The sequence below is a fragment of the Furipterus horrens genome, unplaced genomic scaffold, assembly GCF_987537825.1.
Source record: "Furipterus horrens unplaced genomic scaffold, mFurHor1.1.pri manual_scaffold_1, whole genome shotgun sequence".
Lineage (NCBI taxonomy): Eukaryota > Metazoa > Chordata > Mammalia > Chiroptera > Furipteridae > Furipterus > Furipterus horrens.
The window spans coordinates 208,783,898-208,810,055 of record NW_028327171.1 but is presented as its reverse complement, the minus strand read 5'-3'; the positions used below and the strand labels follow the sequence as shown (position 1 = coordinate 208,810,055).

Sequence of the window (26,158 nt, the reverse complement as noted above, 5' to 3'; positions counted from 1 at the left end):
TTATATATCATTTGGTTTTGAGTATCCAATTCTCTCTATAAATAATTTTTGGAAGGACATTCTTCATTGGTACCCCAGTTAAGCATGAAATTTGCAGAATATCCATTTAAATATAATTCCAGTAGACCTAAATTATATAGTTTTCAAATACTAAACAGAAGGTTCTCGATGAAGAATAATTAACATATAATTTAATTATGATCTTCTTCACTTTGATGTATAAAAGATTAAGTCAGGTACAATTGTTTATAAATTGCAGTAGTTCAAATTATTGACTAAAGTTGCCATAATTCTAAAATATCTAAGCAAGCACAATATATTTTATTTGTTAGCTAATATAGCAAATATATTGAACACCATCTGAGCCTTAAAAAAGTGATTTCTTATCATGCATGTGAGTGAAAATGCAATAGTTATGAGCATGCTGATTGTTCCTACTTATGTGGTTATTCTTAGCTCATGTATTACAGTTGTCTTAGACCATGTCTGGGCTCCATTTATCACTGTGCTATTCAGAATACTATTGGAAAGACAGAGCTGTTTGCAGGAGCAGGGGAGAGGTAGAATTAATAATGCATTGCATTCTGAGAACACATGGCAACGGGAGAGATTCACTTTCATTTTTGATTGTCTGCATCATTGTCCTCCTTACGTCCTGGGATCATAGGAGTTGATTGTAGCGATCTGTTTTACGATCTGAGTGTAGTTTAAGGGCTCTGTACATTTGATGAGGCACTATTTTTCTCTAAATAAACATGCTATGATATAAGCTAAAAGAAGCAAAAAAAAAGAAAATGAATCAGTAAGGTAGGTTACAAATGAGATTGCTTCCTGCAGAAGCCTCACCAACCGCTTGAAATAGGGAGGCTGGCTCCATTTACCATTTGGGAGGGGACAACCTTCTTTAACAATTAGCCAGTGGTCGCACAAAAGAACCTACATCTTCTTTTTAGGTATAAGACTCGAGTACAGGTTTTTTTGTTCGTATTAACTTTCTTGGTGTGTAAATAATAGTCATTCAGCTTGTCTCTTTTTCAGACCTTGAGCCAGTATAAATTTGATTTTCTTCAAGAAGTATGTCAGCATGAGCACTTCATTCCTTTGTGTCTCCCCATAAGATCAGCAAACATTCCAGGTAATAATTCCAAGTTTTCATCAGCTCCTACCAAGTGAACACTTCTGTTTGGTCATTACTTTCCTGTTTCTTCAGTCTTGACTTTGTCTCAAGATATCACATGGTCATTAGACCCAGATAATCAGATTTTAAAATGCAAAAGAAATTGTTGGCCTGTAGTAATGAATACAGCTCTATAATTCTCAATTTTTGTCTATGTTTCCTCTCCTATTAAAGAGAAGGCTCATGCCCTGGCTAGTGTAGCTCAGTAGATTGAGTGCTGGACTATGAATTAAAGGGTCGCCAGTTTGATTCCCAGTCAGGGCACATGCCTGGGTGGCAGTCCAGGTCCCCAGTGGAAATGAGAAAGGCAACCACACAATGATGCTTCTCTCCCTCTCTTTGTCCCACCCTTCCCCTCTCTCTAGAAATAAATAAATAAAATCTTTTAAAAATATATAAAATAAAGAAGAGAAGGCCAAGAATATTATAGAATTGGTGATTGTAGATCAAAGAATGTTAAACTAGAGTCATATTATCTTTCACCACACTGGCTCCAAAAACAACTTTCCTTTGATTTTGAGAGATAAAATTACACAGAGAAAAGTTATACTTTGTGAGTACAAATTCATTTAATTGATCAGTTAATGTGTGTAATTATGTTAGAATGCAATTCCTCTAAATGAGTTTAAGACAAAGAAACCAATACCTGGGAAGGAAGGAAGGAAGGCAGGTCGGTGGACAATATTATAAACTGTTGATATCTCTGGGTCAGAAGGGCACAGAGATGGGTGTACAGGTAAGAACTGGGCTCCATGTTTTGTTCCCTATGCTTATTATGGCATAAATGGCCTATAAAATCTATTTTCATTTATTGCATTTGGTACATATATATGGCTCATGCTCTACCATAATCATATACTAGCATGACCATGGTAGAGAATGATCATCACCCTCCTAAATATCAGACACTCATCAAACATCAAGATGCAAAGAAAATACTAAAGTGATTTAGGAACATTTTTAATTTTATTAAACTTATTGGGGTGACATTGGTTAATAAAATTAACCAGTTTTATTTGTATAATTCAGCACCCAAAGTCAAATCTCCTTCCAGCATCATACAAGGTGGGTCAAAAGTAAGTTTGCAGTTGTGAGTACATGAAACACAGTTTATTCTTATATTATCACTTATTAATTATTGCATTATTTTCTGTATGAACAACTGTAAATCTGCTCTTCCTCACCCTGTATAGTTGACCTCCTTTAACCTAAAATACCTTATTTCTAAGCAGTGTGTAAATTATTCACAGGATGAAATTTCAATGTTCATAGAAAGCACAGACTAGGATGATAAAGAGCCTCCTTATATCCATTATAGCTTGCACTAATATTTGGGGCGGGGGAGGGAAGAGAGTAAAATACATTATCCAGCCTCTAAAGGTTTTCTCATTTTTATCTTACATATAAGCTACATACACTATTCCATTCTTTTTCTAATTTATTAAGCACATTTAATCTAAATGGCTTCATAGAAAAAAGAAGATAGAAATGTCATTTTGGATAATAAAATTCTTATATTTTATTTTTATAAACTAGTGCCAAGTTATTTTTGGGTAAGCCAAGCTGGTAAAGAGCCTCAAGAGAATCCAACCTCTTTTGTGCCATTTTGATTCCTGTTGTTTACTATTGGTCAGTAGCTCAGAAAAAGGCCTTATCATCTCTTTATAGATCTGATATTATCAACAATGAACATAAAAATATATGTTTCATAGCAAGCATATTTCTGATGGAAAAGTAGGTGCTCAAAAAGAAGGCTAAGAATTAAAATGATTCTGTTCATGGCATTCTTTTTAATGAAACAAACAAGCTAAGGCATTTATCTTGAAAAACAAAGTTTTATTGAAGTGACTCACATTTTAGAATAATGTATTTTAATCTTTCAGTATACATTATACATAGTTAGTGAACATAGTGTGTATCTAATTGTAGATATATCTGAACTTTTTATTTATTTATATTAAATCCAGATCCTTTGACACCTTCAGAATCAACTCAAGAGTTACATGCATCAGGTAAATAATGGAATTGTATGTGATATTACCTCAGCTTCATAGTCCAGTAACACTGATGAGTTTAGTTACTATAAATTTCCAGTTTCCAGATGCTAATAAACATATTTAATACCATATAGTCAAAATAAGCAAAAATTCGTCTGAACTTTTCTCTAGTCACAGATAATTAAATGATTCCTCAACTTGAATTCTTTCATATTTTATTCTCAAGAGTTTACTTTTTTTAACTTCCCGAAGTACCTGAAATTTCTTTAGAGTGTATCATAAATAAAATTCCCAGCTATATATAATAGCATTCTTGTTCAATATAACTAACTTTATATTTTCTTTTTCAATAAACTACAACCTGGTTTGGGCCACTTTTTTCAAGATTGAGATTATTAATATCATATAAATTGAATATAACCGGAATGTTCCAATGATGCATTATACTAATCAGAATGACCTTACCTGTTGTCCTGAAAATTAAATAAGACAATGTTTGAAAAGTGCTTAGCCTGATTTTGGCACACAGTACATGTTCTATAAGTGGGTGCTAGCCCTGTTATTAATAGTTACATTTAGAAAGCCCGTTGGACAATGCTGCGTAAATGTGTTATTCCTGGAAATTTTACACTCTTTTCTTGGTAATTCAGGTTCAACATTTTGGAGCCTCCCTTGGTTTTCTTCTCTCCTGGCTCCTTCACATCCTTCAGACAACTTGTCCTGTTGATGTTATTCTGCTACTTCAGCCTACTAACCCAAACCCTCTAATTTCTCCCCTCGCTCCATTTTGCTACAACCTCTTGTATTATATCCCTTACCTCATGTCCCCCTACAGTCTAATTTATTTACATCCAGCCCCCAGCCATCGTATTAGTTAATCAATAAAGCATAGCTCTGATTGGGCCACTGATTTCAAAGCCTTTAGAGACTTATCATCTCCTACAGAAATGCAAATAGAATTTCTACAGCTGCCCAAATAGCAGAGAAACCAAAATGCCAGCTAAGGAATTTGTACTTAAGTTTCTCATCATCTCACCCCAATCTGTGGGTCAAATCCAAATTCTCATCACTCCTCTTACTGTGCCCCAACCCTGTGTTCCCCACATCCCTGCCATTGACAGCCTGCATCTTGTCCTCCCAATGACATCATCTTCCCCCACTGCCTCCAGTCATTCCCACAGCTCTGCACCTCCAATTCTTAAGCATCCTCAATGGCCCATTTCAACAGGTTACTCTTCCTGTTGAGCACTTCCTGACTCCCTTAAACAGATTTTTCTCTTCTCTTCTCAGCTCTAATACTGTAGCCACACCACTTCCATGGAACTCAGTATTTGACATCATGCATTCTTTGTATTAGCAAGCACACAATAGCCCCCTAGCTTCCTGAGTGTTCCTCTCTCCCATTTCTCACCTCTGTGGCAAAATTGTATCACCAAATCCTCTTGGTAGAGAAAGCAGTTGATAGTTGTTTGATAAATCTGTCTTGATTATAAAGTGATCGTTTGGTTTTCAATAACGTAACCTCTTTGCTTGCCTCACAAAGACATGCCTGAGTATTCGGTCACGAATGAATTCTGCCGCAAGCACTTCTTAATCGGGATTCTGCTCCGAGAAGTTGGCTTTGCTCTGCAGGAAGACCAAGATATCAGGCACTTGGCTTTAGCTGTCCTAAAAAATCTAATGGCTAAGCATTCCTTTGATGATCGATACAGAGAACCAGTAAGTGGTCTTCCTTTCTTCCTTCCCTAAACGCCACTTAATGGCACGCTGCATTAAATGTGTAATCAAACCTAGGAGTCTATTGATTTTCATGTGAATCATTTCCTCTGGCCCCCTCTTCACGCAGAGAAAGCAGGCTCAGATAGCAGGTTTATACATGCCCCTCTATGGCATGCTTCTGGACAACATGCCGAGGATTTACCTGAAGGACCTGTATCCATTTACTGCCAATACATCGAACCAGGCAAGTTTGCATACTGTTTCCAATGTCTGTGTGAATAAAAAGTTGGCCTTCTTTATATTGTTGCCCTGAATACCCCTTCCTTCCAAACGCGAGCAACTAAGGATTAAACAGCAATTCTTGCAAGATATTTCTGAAGCATTCCTATCAGTGTCACTAGATCGGTCCCTGAAGTGTCAGTAGATTGGCCACTGAAGCCTTCTGTGTGGCCCATCCCGCCAGAATTTTGTTTTCATTTTCCTCCGTTCTCTGCATCCTTTGCCAGGACCCTCCAGCTCTTACCCAGTTTCTCTGGTGTACCCATGTCCCCGTCCTCTGTGTACGCCTTTCCCACCACCTGTCTGTGTCAGCGTTATGACCACCTGGTTGTCATATAGCCAAGTGCCTTCATTCGAGTCACAGCCCAGAAGTAATCTGTTTGTCACTCTTCATCCACTGAGCCATCGTAGTGACTCGACGACAGCCCTCTTGGGAATCTGTTCCCTGTGTTCACCCAGATGAATTCATGCGCTGCTGACACCAGCAACTATACAAGATAGGACCATCTATAAGTTACGTGCCGTGCCTTAGGAATTTGGGGGGACCTTGTTCAAATCCCAGTAGTATCAGTTACTATCTGTGTGATAATAGGCACATTTATCCAACCTCTTTAAGCACTTAATTTCTTATTTATAAAATGAGATAACAATCCAGTACCTCCATCATAGGTTTCTTATGAGGGTTAAATTGTGTCATAGGAAATACTTATCATTGAAACTAGTACATAGTAAGTATTTAAAATCCAGTTTCTAGTAATAGTAATACATATAACCTATGGTAATAATGATATATAGTCTATAATATAATCCATGAATATTACCATTTCAGCCATTTAGTCTATACCCAAAAAATAGTTCAAACTACATTGTAAAAAATGTTTAAATCACATACAAAATCAAACTGTGACCAAAAGTTTGATTTTGGCTACCTTCCTTTTCACTGCACGCTTTGGCAGAAGACCTTTGCTGGAATATAAAAGATCAAGTTAAATATCATCTAGTTGGAAGCATAATGAAGAAGGCATTTGTGGGTTTACAATGTTGAAATGCAGTGATTCCTATTCATTTCTTCTCTGCTTTGAATACAGGGGTCTAGAGATGACCTCAGCCCCAACGGAGGACTTCACTGCCAGTCAGCTATGAAGCATGCAAACTCTGTGGATACATCATTTTCTAAAGATGTTTTAAATTCCATAGCAGGTACCTGAGACCTCCTGAGGACACTTGTGTTTAACAATCACCGCGTTTACATTGTGTATCATTATGTTTTTCACCCTCCCCATAACCATTACACATCATTTATATGCCAAGGCATACTGCATTTACATAGCTGAAGAGTCTTTTTACATATTCCTTGGAATGCCATCCAGCGACTTCCCCTTCTACTTAGCTTTCATTTTCACTTGGCTCAAGGAGTAATCTACTCAGATGTTATCAAATTGTGCTTCAATCTGGGAACAGTATTTAAGTTTTCATTGCACACAGCCTTTTAAGATATAATAACCCTTCAACTTCAAAGAGTATTTTAAGAACTGTTTTGGAAATGTCATCTTGGTTTCTTAAAAACTGTTAAAAACTGAAAGCTTCTTCTCCAAAAGTATCCTTGTGAACTTTTATTAAAGCCTTTTTAAAACAGAAACTTTTTAAAGAAGCTTTTGAAGACATCAAAGGAACATGCTTTCCTATATTTTCATTTATCATGGTCTAAATTTTTCTAAATCCTTAATGCTGGCATGGCCATTGTAATGACACTTAAAATGCTGCCTCAGTGATCAACCTCTTTTTGGTTCATCGTTTTAGCTTTTGTTGTGTGTGTGCCCATCCATCTCATTGCCATCTGTGTGCTGTGGCTTGTGTTTACAGCATTTTCATCAATAGCTATTTCTACAGTAAACCATGCCGATTCCAGAGCATCCTTAGCAAGTCTCGACTCCAACCCAAGTACCAACGAGAAGAGCAGTGAGAAGACTGACAACTGTGAAAAGGTAGGACCTCCCTCCCAGTCTTACTCGGCATGTTAGGGTTCAGAAATCTCCTCCTCTTACTCAGTCCTTATTGGTTCTTTGATTCCTAGATCCCAAGACCCTTGTCTTTGATAGGCTCAACGCTTCGATTTGACAAGTTAGATCAAGCGGAAACCAGGAGTCTTCTTATGTGCTTTCTTCACATTATGAAGAATATTTCAGAGGGTAAAGAGAGCTCTTTAAAATTAAAACTTTTTTAAAAGAATAACACTTTGAATTTTAAAGTCTCATGCTACATGGTGTTTCCTTTCAGAGACTCTGATTGCCTACTGGCAAAGAGCACCCAGTCCAGAGGTATCTGACTTCTTCAGCATCTTGGAGTAAGTTACAGTGTTGATCAGTTAACACTTTCTTTTTCTGGAACTTTCTGAACAGTTCATTATGCCATTCTGTATTTTAAGTACCTATATGCTGAATTATCTATCAGTAATAATGCACAACATATTGAAAGAAAATTTAATGTTTTTCTTTTAATGTATTTAAATGAACAAGTTGCATAAATAAAAAGGCAAATAATTTGAATGTGACTTTTTCTTTCCTTTCTAGAGTTTGTCTCCAAAATTTCAGGTACCTAGGAAAACGCAATATAGTAAGGTAATAATTTTAAGTTCCAATAGGTTAGCTTGGTTTTTCAGAAAGAATTATGATGTACCTTACACTTACAAATATATGTTAGAAATATTATACTGCAGATAAGGATTACAAGGGTGATCTAATAACAGGATTTCAACGGTTGCCCTGTCTCCATAGCATAAAGCTATAGAAGGACAGAAACACAAATTACAGTTCTAAAGGGAAACCACCTTTTATGGATCTTTGAACAAATGGATCTACCTATATAGGGATAAAACTTGAAAGCTACCAATTTAAGAAAATATTTCAAATAAAAAATAATGAATCTGGAATAACTTTGTGCTGCCACTCTCTTCTCATGAGCTACAACAAAGCTCCCAGCCCCTTCACCGAACCCCCAATTCTCCATTTCCAGAAGGAAATGTGATTTTATTTGTCATAGGACATGAAATTGTCAGTTGCCATTATTTATATATAAATTACAAATACTGAGCGATGATTAAAACTTTCGCTTTTCTTGCAGAAAAATTGCTGCTGCATTTAAATTTGTGCAGTCCACCCAGAACAACGGAACTCTCAAAGGATCGAATCCTTCCTGCCAGACATCTGGCCTCTTGTCACAATGGTAATGTCACACTTGCTTGATATTTAAAGTTATACATTGTGTATGTGTTTGTGTATGTATATGCATGTAGCTGTGGGGTGTGGATACACATGAATCTGGATGCACACAAGTGTGTGTATGTGTATGTATGTGTGTGTGTGTGTATATATACATATACACATTTCAAACTAAATGCAAAATTCAACTGTGCTTCTCTGAAGAAATCTCTTAGGACTTCCCTATCGCCCCACGAGTTGTAAAAACTTAAGAGGCAAATATTATCACTTATTTATCTAGAGCGCAATGTCTTGCATAGAATAAGGGTTAATGACTCTCTTAATTTGATTGAACTTGAGAAGGCATAATTCCACATATCCCCATTAATTTTAGTAATTTTAGTGTTTTAGCAGTGTCCTTAGAGTTGAAGTTGTTTTTTAAGGGGTAACAGGCAGTGAGGAAGAATGGATGGCCCCATAAGCTCACTTTCAATTTCCTGGTCATTAGACAGATTCCACTAGCAGCTAGGACCTGGAGCCATCCTTCATTAACCTATTCTCTGGGAAACATCTGGTCTGAAAGCCTACCTTAAAGCTCCTCTGGGTCTACTAAATAAGAAGCCTTTGCTAAAGTTTTTTCCAGTTTGATTTTTTTCTTCCCAAAGGTATCAGAATAATATATAATATTTTCAAATGTCTTTATTTTAGAAAGAGTTTTAGAAAGAAATATAAAAGTGGCATATAGCCAACAAATTTTGCCTGTCTGTCTATGGGGATCCCTTGGAATTGCCTTTTTGTGAGAAACTAACTGAAAAAATGTAATGCTCATGTTTTGAGAATAGTAATAAAATAGAGGACTATAAACAATTATTTTTTTGCATTTAATGACAATCGTAACCCACCTGAGGTCACTGCAATTTCATAGATGTTAGGTGGGTCCTTCCTGAAACATCTGGACAGATACTGACCATTTCTGCCCCTCCCGTCTTGGAAACCAGGGCTTGTTCTCCAGAAGTTCAAGACTAAAGTATGCTCAAAACCTGGAAATAAGCCAGTCCCAGAGGTCCAGGTCCCTACATCCCAGTTCCCATTATTCCTTTTAGTTTCAGGAATCACCCACACTACTCTGGCCACTGAAAGCCAAAGCCAGATCTCCTGGGACCCTGATTCATCTAGAGTATTTGAGGAGTATTACAAAGAGAAAACCATGGCCCCTTTCTCAGGCCTGACCCTTTAGGGTACCTCCTGTTGTCTGCTCTCCTCAATGGAATAGTCTATTACCTTGGCCAAAGGAGAGTCCAAATGACAGTCAAGAATGAGAAGTATTCCTTCCACTACAGTAACACTGCCTCATTCCCTAGCTGCAGGTGCCAAGGAGGCATTGAATGAGAGCCACTTCAAGTCACGGTCATTGCCCTGGAAAAGGAGGCACCCAGAGGCCGCTCAGCTCTCTCTGCCTCACAAGGATCATGTGTCAGGCCCCTGTGGACATGCCACAAATGGAAAAAACAAAACAGGAAGCATTTACAAATATGAACATCTAGGAAAACAAGAGTTGTTTTAGACTAGATTTTACTTTTTTACGTTTTGCTTCCTAAAAATAATTTCACACAATTGAACTACCTGGCATTGCAATACATTCATAATGTCTGCCGCTCTGCCTTCCTGATTGACCAATAGCCAACTTAACATCCATGGAGTCCCATGATTCATTAAATACTAATTAATATGTTTATATAGACTTAAATTTGCTATTATTCTGAACCTTTCCTTTGACTTACATAAAACTTCTTCAGAAGCATTTTTGAAGTCCTTTTTATCATGTCCCCTTTAATTAATACTTTTTAATAAAAGGTCTCAATTTAAAAAATTGTTTTATATTTGGCTCAACCTAGAATATTTGAATGAACATTTGAATATCACATCCCTATTCGTTTAACCATTTTTTTCTCATTTAATTTTCAGGATGAACACCAGTGCCAGTCATGAAGGACATAAGCAGCACAGATCACAAACTTTACCTATAATTCGAGGCAAAAATGCACTTTCTAACCCCAAACTCTTACAGATGCTAGACAATACCATGACGAGTAAGTAAATCAGAAATAATAAGGACAGATGATTATCAGTTTTTCTCTAGATATCTGTAGGACATGAAATGCATGATAATGTTTCAGGAATAGAAAGGTCACTGATGCTCTGCTAAACCACTGTGTTTCAGGCTTGCTGCAGCCTGGGGTGTCTTCTTACAGGAGGGACTCACAATGACATGCTTAAAAATTTGTAGTGTTCTTACGAGGAACAAAGGGGAACGGCGAAACTCTTGGTATCACATGCTTAGTGAAGCACCTCTGAAAAAAGGCTTTTGGCATTATGAGGGTTACGCAGTCCTCTCTCAATCAGATTATCTTTTGTCTTCTCTGTGGGAAGGGAAAAGGGTTGTCCGTGACCTAGAAATAGTAAGCATGACATCTTGAATCCAGTGGTGTATGCATTTGCTTGTTGAATGAGGAAAAAACAGAGCCGGTGTTTTGTATCATGTAAATGTTAGTGACTGTGGACATGTGACCACAGTGTGCTGTGTGAAGGTATGTGTCTTATCCCATAAATATATTTAATGCCTTTCTGAGGAAACCATGAATGCAGACAGTCCTCTGAGACTGTACATTTGGTCTCTTCGCTTGGGAGCCTAAAGTTTGACCCAGACTAATTATGGAAGAAATATGAATCTCTCAATGACTGAATTAGTGGAAAAGATGTAAGAAGTAATGGAAATAGACCACTTTGGGCTTTGACATCTCTACAGCTAACATAGTGAAAGGGAACACACACTGTCTTTGTTCAAGCTGCTACAAGATACCATAGAATGGGGACTTGAACATTTATTTCTCACAGTTCTGGAGGCTAGAAGGTCCAAGGTTAAGGTGCCAGTAGATTTAATGTCTGGTGAGAACTTGCCTCTGGTTTGCAGATGGTTGGGCTACCTTCTTACTGTGTCCTCACTTAATGGAAAGAAAGGGATGACATTTCTGGTGTCTCTTCTTATAAGGAACTAACCCCTTTCATGGGGGCTTCACTCCCATAACCTAATTACCTCTCAAAGACCTCACCTCCAAATATCATCACATTGAAATTCACACCAACATATAAATTTGGGGAGACACAAACACTTAGTCTAGAGAATCCACTAAAGACTCTGCCTAGTGTTTTTGATTTGGCCAATAAGGAAGTTGAATAAACAAAGCACTTTAATAAATTACTCATTAAAACACCAATAAACACAGAACACGTAATACCCGAAGAAAGTCCTTTATAGGGTACAAAGAGTCGCCTTAGATGTTTACATGCATGTTCTACTTTGCATTTTTAGGCAACTCCAATGAAATAGACATCGTGCATCATGTGGACACAGAGGCCAATATAGCTACAGAGGTTTGCCTGACTATTCTAGACCTGCTGTCTCTCTTCACTCAGATTCACCTGGTGAGTGTGATCATAACCTCTTCTGCCACATGATAAAATACAAGATATAAAAGTTATGTGATGTCAAGAACATGCATTGAAATATTTTATGAAATCATTTAGCCTTACATAAATCAACCTAAATGTTAATGGAACACGTGTTAAAGATGAGATTCAGATTTTATCAAAAGTTGACTATTTCTCAATTAATATATCTTTAGTGAAATCATACCACTGAATACTATTAGAATGACTAAGGTTAAAAAGACTGACCATACCAAGTTTTGGCAAAAATATGGAGAAACTGGAACTCTCATTCACTAATAGGAGGAATGCAAAATGGTACGAACACTTTGGAAAATAGTATGTCAGTATAAAAAGTTAAACATACATCAGCCATGTGACCCACCATTCCTATACCAGGAATTTACCCAGAAGAAATAAAACCAGTTTTCCACCCAACCCTTTGTGCACAAATACTCATGGAAACTCTATTTTTAGTAACTAAATGCTGAAAACAACCTAAATGTACACCAACAGGCGAATGGCTTAAAAAATGACATTATAGTCACATAATCAATACAGTTAAGTCATGCTCAGTGAAAGCAACCAAACAAAAAAAAGGTATATACTGTATAATTCCATTTATATAAAGTTTTATAAAATGCTAACTATAGAAATTGTGTGTTAATTAAGTCTCAGTAAAGCTGTTAAAGACATTAGCTGCACCTAATGAGTTCACAGATGTTAAGATTTGAACTATGAAAAGTTGGATGTGTTGAATAAAGTCTTCACCAAATAGAATGAATACATCAAGAAAGACCTCCATGTGAAAGGTCAGCATGGTGGTAGAAAAAGCAATAACCATATATTAATTTTTTATTGCTCATTGGAAATATCACTCAAATCTCATACATCTTACAGGCTTTACAAATGCCTGTGATGACTTGCCTGTCTGTGATCATACCTGCTACCTCTCTCATGACCCCAGCCCACTCACCGTGCTCAGGCTACTCTCATCTTTTTTCTCAACCTTGAAATCACAAGCTCCTTTCCAACACATGTTCCTGACTCAAGTCTCCCTCTTTGGACAGCCCTCCTGGACCCGCCCACAGCACATTCTTTAGCTCATATGTCAATTCGTCCATTAGAGACGGCTGACCTAACCACCCTATCTAAAGTATAATCCTACCCCAAAGCAATTACTTTCTGTCAAAACATATCATTCTATTCTATTTCCTTATTTAGTAATTTTTCTCCATCACTGTTTGTCAGTTTCACCAGGAACATTGATCTGCTCTTCTTATTTAGTACTTTATTTCCAGTACCCAGAATTGTGCCCACCACCATGTAGGTTCATAACAAATATCTTTTGAAAGAATTCAGGTGTTCTTTCCCTCCTCCTAAATAACTTCTGTGTTAAATTTCCAGAGACAACTCCAACAATCTGAATGTCAAAATTCGCTAATGAAACGAGTCTTCGATACCTACATGCTCTTTTTCCAAGTCAACCAGTCAGCCACAGCACTGAAGCACGTGTTTGCCTCCTTGAGACTGTTTGTATGCAAGGTGAGGGTGCCCAGCTGCAACGAAATGATGATAACAAATGCGTGTTAATCCTCACACCTCCTGGTATGCAGGGAAGGCATGTTATCTTTTATTTCGGTATATTAGCTTTTAGTAGACTATTTATTTGATATTATTAAGCTCTTTGATTCATGGTCTCAAGATAACCTCACAGTCTTGACAGCCTGTTTGGGCAACAGAAGGGAATGAAATTAACATCCAGAGACCAATTCTTTGAGTTCTCAGTACTTGGGGTAGAATTGGGGAAAATGCACACCATGAACTGTGATGTCCGTTCATGCCAAGTTAAAGGTTCCACATTAACATAGCTATAGCCATGACCTTGGAGGGTACCTGTGGTTTTACAACATGGGGCGAATAGAAAATATCCTGAAGCTCTCACTCAGTTATTTTGGGTTATCATTACACATGGGATACTTAAAACATAGAGAATGATTGTTTCTAGAAAAATGAAGGAATACAGTGATCTCTCACTTATTGCAGCTATTACGTTCTAGACGCCCCCGCGATAGGTGAAAATCCGCGAAGTAGGAACCTTACATTTATTTTAGTATTTACTGTACAGTACTGCAAAATCACATGATATCGTGAAAAATCTGCAATAAATAATTAAATATAATATTTTTTTAAAATCCTGCAATACAGTGAGGCCGCGATAAGTGAACCACGATATAGAGAAGGACGACTGTACCAACATAGATTTTAACAAGTAATAGTCTTTCCTCTTCCACTTGCACATAGAAGAAAAGACTGGGTTCAAAGAAAAGAAAGGATTTCATTCTATGAAATTGTAAAGTACCAGAGTGAACAGAGCACAGGGAAGCAGTGGGGCTGACCTCACCAGTGTTTCCGTTTCCATAGTTTCCTTCAGCCTTCTTTCAAGGGCCTGCCGACCTGTGTGGGTCATTCTGCTATGAAGTCCTGAAGTGCTGTAACCACAGGTCACGGTCAACTCAGACAGAAGCATCAGCGCTTCTCTACTTTTTCATGAGGAAGAATTTTGAATTTAACAAGCAAAAGTCAATTGTCCGATCCCACTTACAAGTAAGTGCTGCTAATTGTCATTAATGCTGTTTGTTGTTCAAGGAACTCCTCTGTTTCAGCATCGATAAAAATCAGCTCTTCTGCCAGAGTCCACCCTTAAAGGTGCCTGTCACACTAAGTCCTGATTCATGGGGAGAAGGCAGCCAGGCAGAAATCAGCAAAGCCCAAAACTTCACTTGGACTTTTCCACGTAGGGAACCTTGGCTATCTCCAAGATACCAAACCCCAATGGATCCTAAATATATAAATTTCTTTCTTCAAGGCATCCTAAGATTCTTTCAACCTTCCTTAACTATTTAAGTTGATGAGAAAAGCCCAGTATTATGTGGCCTTCTAAAGATTTAATACATAGAGATGGCATTCATTGGGCCTACAGGGAGAAATTAATGATACATTCATGCAATCCAATGGATGTCTTTATAACTCCTATTTCTGAGTTACTTACTTTTTGGTTCCATTTTTCTTTTCTCTTTTAGCTCATCAAAGCTGTAAGTCAGTTAATAGCTGATGCTGGGATTGGAGGCTCTCGGTTTCAACATTCCCTTGCAATTACCAATAATTTTGCTAATGGAGACAAACAAATGAAAGTAAGAAATGCCTTGTGGGCTTTTTAAATAATTGGGAGTAAACTCAACTGGATTATTTTTGTGCGATATCTAAATCATTAAAAAAAATACAAATTTTGTATGTTGAGATTCTGAGTCCTTACATTAAGTTTGCTTGTTTGAACTGATAATCGGGTCTAACACTTTCAAAATATAATCTATTAAGTGGAATTTCCAAGATGTGTGGTCCAATAGTGTGTAGCGAGGAAACTTACCCCAGATAACCAGAAACCCAGTGATTCTCTCATAATTCCATTCATGGCCAAATTTACCTTATCTTTTTTCCAGAACTTTCTGAAGACTTCTCCTTTAGTCAAGATACTGAAAAGTCCAGGGGTAGACCCTGGCTTTAGCCATGGCTAAACTCAGGGATCAAAATGTTTTCAGATGCCCCCCTCCTACTTTCTCTATTTTTGCCCATCTCCCCTACCTCTCAATTCGACTTTCCTGTTTGTTTATTCCATTTACAGGTAGGCTCTCCCCATGAATTCATTCTTCCAGAAATTGTAAGGACACTAGTATTCCTTCAGTAGAAAAAGCACCCCATCCCACTGTACCAATTGAAGTCCCAGAACTGAATTTCTTTCATCCAACCCTGTGTCACATGCCCATCCCTAAAACATTCACTGTGGCCTGGGGGAAATCAAAGAATATGATTGGCCAGGCCAGAATTGTGTGCTACCCCTGTTGCCTGGGAATGAGGTAGACCCCTTCAAATCACAGGAATGTGAGCCAGAGAGGAGAGCTTCTCAAAGAGCAATCGGGATACTATTATGCGAGGAAGGTGGGCTAGAAGACAAAAAAATGGAGCATACTATAATTCTTATCTTCGAATGTGTATAACCACAATCACAATGCATAGGATGCATGTATAAAGCATGCACATGTTTATGTACAATATATATGATGCACCACACTGTGACACCAAGCCATAATTAAGAGCCTAACTTCTGAATGCTAAGCAGATAATGACTCAGGCTGTCTCTGTTCCAAAGAACAGCAATTTCCCAGCGGAGGTGAAAGATCTGACTAAACGGATCAGGACTGTTCTGATGGCCACAGCTCAGATGAAGGAGCATGAGAAGGACCCAGAGATGCTGGTGGATCTCCAGTACAGCCTGGCGAACTCGTATGCGAGCACCCCCGAGCTGCGGAGGACCTGGCTGGAGAGCATGGCCAAGATTCACGCGAGAAATGGAGACTTGTCCGAGGTGATTGCCCAAGGCTGTCATCCTTCATCGGCATTGTCCCTTGTATCAGGGCAACTGGATTTTCATTTACAGCAGAAATATAAAGCATTCTCATATTTTCCCACTAATCTAGATATGACCTAATTATACATTACGTGCATTAAATGTGCTGCCTGACCCTATGCAAATGAAATCAATTAAAGGAGAGTCTGTAGAGACAATTATAGGCTATGCAATGCAGAACTGAATTCGACAAACCTGAGGCAAAGGAGGATGGCTGTCAGGGTGTCTGGAAATTAGGACTTATGTAAGTTAATGGTCTGTGTTTTCAAAGTTCCTCCCTGTAATTGGAGTTGGATGGGGAAGCTCGCTGCTTTGGTGAGCAGACTCAGGCTGGGCTAATACGTCCTCATTTGCAGCCAGTCTGAACTGGAGATGGAGAAATCCACACTCCTGAGAGCCATGTGAGTAAAGAGAGTCCACCAAGAGAAGGTTATAAATCAGTAGCTAACGTTTTTATGTCAGTTTAAACACTGGGTGGATTTCTAAGTAGCAATTCACAGCTCTCAGGTGGCGTCCAGATACCAAATGGGCCAGTTCTGCCTTATTTCCAGAAATATGTCCCCTTTGGGAAGAGATGAACTTCTCTAGGGTAGTCCTAAAGCTCTTGTAAACACTTGTGAAGGACTCTGGGGTGGAAACAGAGCCTCGCTCAGTGGCCATTTGATGAGGACAAGAACACAAAATTGCATCCTCTTGAACTGTCCTGAAAATGGAAAGATTCCTCCATAAAACTTCAAAGGGAAAAGCCAGTCATTTGGACTCTTCAGCAGGTCAAGTTCTAGTATGTGTTCAGCAATATCTAAGGCTTTATGGGAAATATTGGAGAACAATAAAATGTTGCCCATGTCATCTGGTGGAGGGGAGCACACACAATACACTAGGTCACACTATTTAACCAAAGGCCACTTTGTGAGGCAACCATTTTAAAGGCAATTCATATTCGAGTGAGGACTGTTACTGGAGATCGAAAAAGTGAGAAGGCAGCTTTTGCTACTTCCGTTTAGATCCAGATGCTGTAATTTATAGTTTTCACAAGAAAACTTGGATTCAAGTATATAGACTTATAATCATATAAATATATGTTTTTATATATGGGCGAGCAAAAGTAAGTTTACAGTAGTGAGTATGCAAAACAGTTTATTGAGCTATTGTAATAATCATAACCCACATGTTTTTTCTATATGAACACCTGCAAACCTACTTTTGCACACCCTTGTATATACTTAGACAAACAGAGAGAGAAACTTAGATATTAAGGAAGGAAAATGATTCTATGAGAAAATTTTTCAGGCCAGCCTATTGATCCACCTGAAAACTACATCAAGAAAAACACACCAAAAGGATCCCAAATATGCATTCCATCCCTTTTTTAATTGTATCCTTCCATGACCATCTATCCTTCATGTACCCCTCCCACCACACTGTCGTCCACGTCCATGAGTCCTTTTCCCTTTTTGCTCGGTCCCTCCACCCCTAACTCCCCACCCAGAGCTGTCAGCTTGCTATCTATGAATCTGTCTCTCTATTTTGTTCTCAATTGTGAGATTTTTGGAAATCTAATCGATTCTTATTTTTAATTGTTAGTGAAAGGATTCTTCCACATACGCTGACATGGAAGACTACTCACCCGAGATTAGTCCTAGTTAGACAAAAGGCTAGATGTATGGTGTGCCTTCTTCTTGACACTTTCTATTCTATTACAGGCTGCTATGTGCTACATCCATATAGCCGCCCTCATTGCAGAGTACCTGAAAAGAAAGGGTAAGATGCCCGGGAGAGGGAGACAAAGTCCAGAAACCAGCACGTCGAAACCTAACTTAAAATTTATTTATTAATTTTAGATTTTATTCATCTTCGTTATGTTTGATTAAGCAACATTAATTCTCACAAATATTTCTAATGATATTGTTTATAACTCTGAAGTTTTAACTCTGTCTCTCATGCCATTGAACATGTTTATTTTATGTACTGGCTAACTGGTCAGCTTCTTAGTTCGAATGAGAGGGCTTCATCGGTTAACGATTTGTAGTTTTGTAAGCTTGAATTAACACAGACATGCAGCCGTGTCCTAACCTCGTCTTGCACTACCATAGGTTACTGGAAAGCAGAAAAGATTTGCACACCGTCCCCGCTCTCGGAGGATCTCCACCCCTGTGATAGCAACCCGTTACTAACCAGTCCCGGTGGCGGAAGTGAGTGGTCTAACTGAGCTCCTTTACCCCACGGACCAGTGCTGAGGAAATTAAGCTGCAGCTTAAATTTTCCTTCAGAGAAGCCCTTAACTGTATTCCTGGAAGCAAAACCTATGTCAGACCTACGTAACTTGCTCTGTGTAATCCCAAAGGTCTTAGCATTCAGAAATCCCAGCCATTCAAATCTTAGGAAGTTTAGGTTACTGAAATGTTTTTAGCAAAAAGAACTTCCTCTTATCCCATATTATCACGAGTTATGGCCATATTTTGCTACCAATTTGCCTGTTAGACTGTCTTTGGGATTTTATTCTGAAATCAATGAGTTACTTAAAGTTGCAAGAGAAATCCATTTTAATTTTGAAATGTAATAAAACTATTCAAAAAAGGGATGCAAAAATGAAAACATATAAATATAGTGCATATACAAGACTGTACTTATAATTGGCATGTTTCATTTACTTTTTTAAAGCATAAGTAATTCTGACAATTTATAACATAATAATTTACAATACTGATTTCCTTTAATTAAAAATATTCTATCTTCAATATTAGATAACAAAGATTTTGTAATGATAACTAAGTAATTGCTCTTTGTAAAAGATTTGACAATATAATTAGCACATTTAATCTGTTTTCTTTTGCAAAAGTTTGTTCAAATCCAAAGTTGATGAATTGCAATCTATTTCATAACTTCAAAAAGCTGTGGAAAACTTAGTGTATAAAAAATTGAAACAAATCTTTAGATATAAAGATCAAAATACCTAAACAAAAGGTAAATGGACTTTAATTAGAGTATTTTGGAAATATAATTGGTCCCTTATTCTTTTAAATATGTATGTATTTTCTAAGGAATCTCAGTGTATTTTGCCAAGAAGACATTTGAACCAAATAACCAACCTAAACTATGGGACAGTGAGGTCATTTGTTTGGGGACCTCGGAGAACAAACCAAGCCTACACTAAAAGTCAGGGCTCTACTTCCTCAGTTCCAGATTTCCTATTGAGCCTAACTTTTATATACAAATTACCAAAATCATAATAGTTTTATTTAACATGCCCTTCTTTCCCATCTATTTTTTATCATTATCAGATACTATACAGTTCCACCAAGACTATTTCAAATTCTAGCTAAAAAACAAAAGTGGAAAAACCTGATAAAACTAGGTGTAAATTTGAGAAGTTGTGGAAACTTATATCCCAAAGTGCTCTGTGAACCTTGAATATTCAAAAAATTTATAAATACCCACTTTTGGACCTGAAATAATATTAGATTATATTGTACACTCAGAGAAAAGTATGTACTTGTTTAGTAAACTTTAAGGAATGTGATTGCTCATGAGGCACTAAGCATAGGTACATATCCATATATTTGAAGTCCTCAATATACTGTTGGTTACAATGTGTCTAAGTCAGAGGAGTAAACTATCCCTTCATACGATGTGTAAATAATAGTAATGTAGGTAAATATAGGCGACTCCAAAAAATGCAGCTCTAATAATGACCATCATCCTGTGAGAAGTATATGCAGTGACATTTCCTGCTACAATCAAGTCTCATGTATTTTAATATATGTTTAATTACAGAAGGAATATTATTATAGAGACATAGGAATGTAGAACATTTAATGCAAGGATTACATTGCAATAATTATTATAATTATAATTTTTAGCACATTTTGGGGTGATGATTAAGTTACATGGCCAACAGGCTATTAAAAATGGAGACATCCCACGGAAGCATTAGCTATAACTTCAAAAGCGCATGCTCACGTCCAGCACTGTACTGGGCTCTATACTGACAGTATCTCAGTTAGTTACCAATAACAAGTCTAGGAGCTGTTGTCACCTCCTGATTACAAATGCAAAATCCGAGAGAAGATAAGCGTCCTGCCCCAGAGCTTGTGGTTAGTTTGTGGTGGCCAAAGTTCAGGCCTGGTCAATAATCCAGGCTGTGTTCCTAACCACTCGTATTCCCCAGCATTCAGAGCCAATCAATCCCTCCTCTGGGAACATACCCATTATTGACTGTTTTCATATATAGCTGCAGAACCAGCCCTTCTTTTTTTTTTTTTTTTTTAATCTTCATAGTAAAGATGCTAAAAAAAAAAAAAAAAGTAGTTTTCTAGATAATGCCAAGGAGTAAAAGTTAGTGAGTATTGGGCATTGTCCTTATAATATACTGACTATCAAGGTGTTTTCTCAAATATTAGTCCTCTCAACCATCCTTGGAGCTAGATATTAATGTCTTCAGTTTAACAAATGGGAGAAACAGGTTCAAAGAGTTTAACTAAACCAAAACATAGGAGCTAGATCCAGTTTCAAATCATGTTTTCTGCCCAAAATCCTGCACCAACTTCTTATAGAAAATGTGTCACCTGAAAATAATACAAAATTTCAAAAAGGTGACATTGGCTACCTGGCAGAGAGTATTTACTAAGAGTCATGGTTTAACCATCTTGCCAACTGTGTGAGCTTTGTACTACCACCTGTAACATCATGGAGAAGGGCATTGTCTAATCCAAGCAATATTGGCTCAAATAATAGTGTTGCATTTTGCTTATTCTTCTCAAGGTATGTTCTCTATGGGCTGGCCGGCTTTTCTGAGCATTACTCCAAATATTAAAGAAGAAGGAGCAATGAAAGAAGATTCAGGGATGCAAGACACACCGTACAATGAGGTGAGACCAAAATAGCTGAGTGTCCAGTAATTTAGTAAAAAGATGCTTTGACGTGTAACATTAAACTAAACAGGGGAGGGAAATCTTATTCAGCAGTCAAATAAAGTTACTCTATAATATGACTGAGGCTAAATGAAATGCAGGCTAAAATTAAGCTAAGATTAGTCAGTATCAGATTTCATTGATAAAGCATAGTTTTCAATGAAAATATAAAGCATAATTTTCAATGAAAATTTAAGCTGAACTACAATGAACTACTTCTCTACAATGAACCCAAATATATATGATCAGCTCTTCTATAAGACATATATGCTCTCTAGTCCTTTCATAAATGTAGTAAGGGATGCTGAAATTTTTGTGAGCTGGTGGTAACTTTTTTTTAATACATTAGAAAGTTTATTTACAAATATATTTGAACAGAGAGGCTCACTAGGTTCTGCAGAAAACCTCCTGGTATGCAAACTTTGGTTATTTTTCACTAATAAAAATAAGCTTCTATTGGGAATAACTTAACAACAATTCTAATGAAGAAAATAACACCCCCTCATCAAGTGAGTAAAATAGTACATAAGTTAATTTTTTTAAGTTATTAAAATTCTTTATTTCAGTATAAAGTGGTAAGTTCTAAATGCCTATAGTACATATCTTCAAAAGAAATTTAACTGTTATTATGAAACAGATTGATACTATTCTGTAATATTTAGAGATCAGTATTATAGATTTTAACACTTTTATATTTATAAAATTGAAAAATTTACAGCATTTTGGATATTTTAGCATTAAAAATGTATTTAAACACCTATTTGATGTGATAAAGAATGGTGCATTGAACCAAAGTAATTTTCAAGCTTTTAAACATAACTAATACCAAATATAATTCATCCAAGAGACTAAAAATTATAAAGTGGTCCTTTTTTTGAAATTACAAAGATTTTTATGCAATGTGTGTTTGCAGGCATATGTACATGTGCCAAATAAGTTAATTTTTTTAATCATAATATTACATAGATTGAAGATAAAAATACAGAAAGCAAATTTGGGGGTGGATTTTAAGGAAATTTTACATATAGTTCTACATTAATTTAATATAAATTGCCAATAGACAGTGACTGCAACTATATATTTATGTTAACTATTTCAAATAATGTTTAAGAATCTTTTCTTAAAAGACGTTGTTGGAAATCAATGATATTATGCACTTGCTTTAGAAAGTATATCATTTGATTTAGTTTAACATTTATTAAACCACTAGTATATGTGAGGTATTAAGTTAAAGATGGGGGACACAGATGAATCAGACATAATTCTGGCTCTCAAAGAGTTTAGAACCTTAAGAAAGACAAACTTTCTTCAGGGTAGGTAGTACCCAGTCTGACACCCGTTGGCTATAAATCTAGGCATCGTATATGGCTGCAATTAAAAGGGAGCATTTTTCACGCCAAAGTGGTTAGGCTGGAAACAGGTGAGACATAAATAAAAGTTCTCCAGACTTGGAGGCTGGGTGTTAACATTAATAGGCCCTGGAGGTGTCAGAAGATAAAGTTCTAACAGGCGCAGCAACAAACAAAACGGGCGGAAGTGTGAAGGTGAGAAAGTGCCCGAACAGTGGTGCAGACGGTCTGACAGGGCCGAAGTGCCAGACTGGGGGGCTGGGTGCTAGAGAGCCTCTGCGGGGCAGGCTGGTGCCTCACCCGGAGCTCCTCGAATGCCCCGTGGGAGAGTGCGGACAGCCCACGGAGGGAGTTCCCGCGGAGGTGCAGGGCAGTGGGGCTCTCAGGATCTGATTCCTGTTTCAGAAAGGGTTCCTGCAGAGCATCACGCAGGACCCGTGGGCGCGAGAGGGCAGATTCTCTAGAAGACTCCCGCGGGTGTGTGGAAAGTGAACAGGCGTTTGCTGCGAGTCAGTGACAGTGAGCCTGGAAAGAGCCGGACAGAACTGAAGGGGTGTCATAGGTTTAAATGAGCAGGTTTGGGGGATAATCGGGGGCTGGTAGTGAGGGAAAGGGCATAATCCAGAGGACATCATGAGCCCTTGCTGAGATTAGGGAACACAGAAATCCCAAGGATGAAAAGAAATTGACAGTGCAGCCGTTTTGAAAGTAAGTTTCAGGGCTGAGCCACAGTACTGACCGTGTAAGACCTTGCTGTGCTTGCGGGACTGCAGATTGTCCTAGTGGAGCAGCTGTACATGTGCGTGGAGTTCCTCTGGAAGTCCGAGAGATACGAACTCATCGCGGATGTCAACAAGCCCATCATTGCCGTCTTCGAGAAGCAGAGAGACTTCAAAGTAAGGTTCCAGACTTTAGTGGCAATACCCTACTTTAAATCATGTCGATCGCTTACTATTTTCAAAAGTAGAAGCTCCCTACTTTTTTATGGCAGCGTCATCGTCATGAAACCCTTTGATGTCTGGTTTCAGAAACTATCGGATCTCTACTACGACATTCACCGGTCGTATCTGAAAGTTGCAGAGGTGGTGAATTCGGAGAAGCGGCTGTTTGGTCGGTACTACCGGGTGGCGTTTTACGGGCAGGTAAGTTCGCTAGAAGCGGCATGACCCGTAAATTCTGTTGATCGATTGAATGCTATCTTTAATTCTTTGTGAGACATCTAACTCCATGTGCCGAAGTATTGAGGGGCTGTGGGTGTGGGTGTGTCTGGATCTAGTTGAGTGGTTCTCTGGGTGCAAGTCTATGTTTGTCCACAGGAAGAAACTAAGCAGATAACCCCAATGGGTCTTAATACAGATCAAGTTAAAGCAGTGATTTCTAACGTCTTGGAGAAGAAAGTCATTTATTTTTTGGCATCTTCTTCTCATTTCACCCCAAAAGATCTGATTATAGGTTTGTGTCATGTATCAAAGTGAAATTAAATCTACCATATTTTAAGAAATGAAATTCATAGCATTCTAAGAAATAAAGAACTCCTAGGGGCTCCACCATATCCAAGCCCAAACTTTTGAGCTTATCATTACGCATTTTCTTCTCTCCTACTTTCAAACTATCATTGCTGCTAGGCCGAACACCTTGTGGTTGTTTTGTTTCTTGTATTGCAGGTCAATATAATTTTAAAGTTACAGTTCTCAGTTTACTCCATACACAATGAACAAGGATCGAAAATATCAGCTAGCCACAGTACCGGTCTGAAAGTGAAGTGACTGTATTACATATTAATTATGAATGTCTCTGACTAGTGTTGTCAGTGCGACGGGCCTGGCACCATCCTGTTCTTTTCAGGGAGGCCTATAACTATTACGTTTCAGCAGACATATTTTAGACTATGCTTCATATGGATAAACATTCCATTCTTGTTGTTTCACAGCTGGAATGACTCAGCCTTCTCATTTCCTTTTGATTGCCCCTCCAATCCCTTATGTAAGGCACTATTGCACATAGCTCTTGTTCCCCTTAAAAACTTAAAAGCATGGTCGTTGTAGATCATTTCCCAATCGTTTTTGAAAAATTTATATTTTCCTCTAATCACCAAAGGCAGCTTGAAAACTAACTTCTGAATTAATCAAGAGAGCTGCTCTCTACCTGGAAAGGAAATGTCACTGAGTAGCCACTTCCATAAATGAACTGATTCAGCCCAGATAGCCCCACTGTACAGCAGCATCAGAGAAAGCCAGTGGTGTGAGGAACAGATGTGGGAGATGGTCTACAGAAAGAAGCTAAATTTAGACCTTTGGGGTGTTCCTGGAAAAGAAGCTGAACTGTTGGGGGCAGAGAAATGTAGAAATCTGCAGAAGAGGAAGAGAGAGAAATGGAAGTGATATCTTGAAAGTCAACAAGAAGAAAAAAATAAACATTTTTTGACCTTGCTGAAATATTAAAAAAGAAATAAAAACCCATGAAGAAGGGAATGTGGGAGTTGAGGAACTGTAGGGGAAGGAGGGCCTCCAGGGAACGGCAGCACAGTAGTGCCACACAGGTGTGCGCTCAGCCAACCTGCATTTGCAGTGATGACCCTGCAGGCGATCTTTCCAATGACAAAGTGATCAACTGCCATTAATACTGTGGTTGTAAAAACCAGCTTGCCTACCTGGTGGCTTCTCCAATCAACACCTTAGCCACTGGCTACTGAACAGGTGGAAATGAATCTGGATGCTTTCCCAAGAGATTTTAATGCCCATGTTTACTCTTTTCTTCTTTTGGTCTTGATTGTCCCAGGCTGTGGTAAGTTCTCTCTCTCTCTCTTCATTTGCATGCTCTAAAAATTCTCACACTCCCCTCTCTATGGTTTTACTGAACCTTAACTTTTTTTGTGCCAGTCAGCGTTTGGTCCAAAGGTGAGATAATCCTGCTTGCCTTCATTTGGAGTCCTCCTGCATTTCTTGAACTAAACTGTGTTTACTCCAGTTACCTGAATTACAAAAATGTATCCATTATTGTTCCTATATATTATCTTTCTGCACAATGGTAGGTGTAGTCTGAAAACCTACATACCTGCACACACACACACTCACACAGATAAACATGGGTACCATGTGTTTGAATATACGGATAGTAGGCTCAGTATTATAGATTGCCAGCTCAACTCAGGCCACTATGTTGTGATTGATTAGGAAGAGCACGAGGGTGCTCAGAATTTCAAAAGGTGAAGTGGTCGCCATTTATGGGCACCCTCCCAGGTTCCGCAAAGGACCCTGCCCTTTTCCAAATGAGTATTGTGGAGAAATCGGATTCTCTAGTGTGGTGGCTCTGAGCCTTCTCAAAGGTGATGGTGATAATCCCTGATACACAAGCTGAACAATGGACTAAATCTTTACCTAGGAGGTCAGGTTAAGTCTCCTGAGATGCAAAAAGAAGCCATGTAAGAAATTGGGAGAACAAGATTTATCTGGATCTCTGGGACACAGAATTTTCTTTGTGTTATTTTGAACCATATGAAATTGCCTATATTTAACCATTATTTTACTGGCAAAAATGGCAACCTCATGTGGTTCAACATAATTATTGTTGATTAAAGTG

The 26,158-nt window shown here is 38.0% G+C and overlaps 1 protein-coding gene across 5 annotated transcripts in view; it reads left to right on the top strand.

Moving 5' to 3' along the window:
• DOCK10 (dedicator of cytokinesis 10) overlaps positions 1-26,158 on the top strand; it is a 135,415-nt gene that overhangs the window by 94,377 nt on the left and 14,880 nt on the right. For 3 of the 5 annotated variants that reach the window (XM_090284741.1, XM_090284759.1, XM_090284721.1), the window contains exons 30-50: positions 1,039-1,135; positions 3,145-3,189; positions 4,718-4,893; positions 5,021-5,137; positions 6,261-6,372; positions 7,036-7,157; positions 7,247-7,361; positions 7,450-7,516; positions 7,743-7,790; positions 8,293-8,394; positions 10,335-10,459; positions 11,740-11,852; positions 13,263-13,400; positions 14,280-14,462; positions 14,939-15,049; positions 16,063-16,278; positions 18,024-18,081; positions 18,414-18,512; positions 21,082-21,188; positions 23,353-23,475; positions 23,608-23,721. In XM_090284741.1, coding sequence (XP_090140867.1) covers positions 1,039-1,135; positions 3,145-3,189; positions 4,718-4,893; positions 5,021-5,137; positions 6,261-6,372; positions 7,036-7,157; positions 7,247-7,361; positions 7,450-7,516; positions 7,743-7,790; positions 8,293-8,394; positions 10,335-10,459; positions 11,740-11,852; positions 13,263-13,400; positions 14,280-14,462; positions 14,939-15,049; positions 16,063-16,278; positions 18,024-18,081; positions 18,414-18,512; positions 21,082-21,188; positions 23,353-23,475; positions 23,608-23,721 — 2,388 coding nt within the window. The remainder of the gene's footprint in view (positions 1-1,038; positions 1,136-3,144; positions 3,190-4,717; positions 4,894-5,020; positions 5,138-6,260; positions 6,373-7,035; positions 7,158-7,246; positions 7,362-7,449; positions 7,517-7,742; positions 7,791-8,292; positions 8,395-10,334; positions 10,460-11,739; positions 11,853-13,262; positions 13,401-14,279; positions 14,463-14,938; positions 15,050-16,062; positions 16,279-18,023; positions 18,082-18,413; positions 18,513-21,081; positions 21,189-23,352; positions 23,476-23,607; positions 23,722-26,158) is intronic. The other 2 variants (XM_090284732.1, XM_090284749.1) reach the window with 2 other exon arrangements.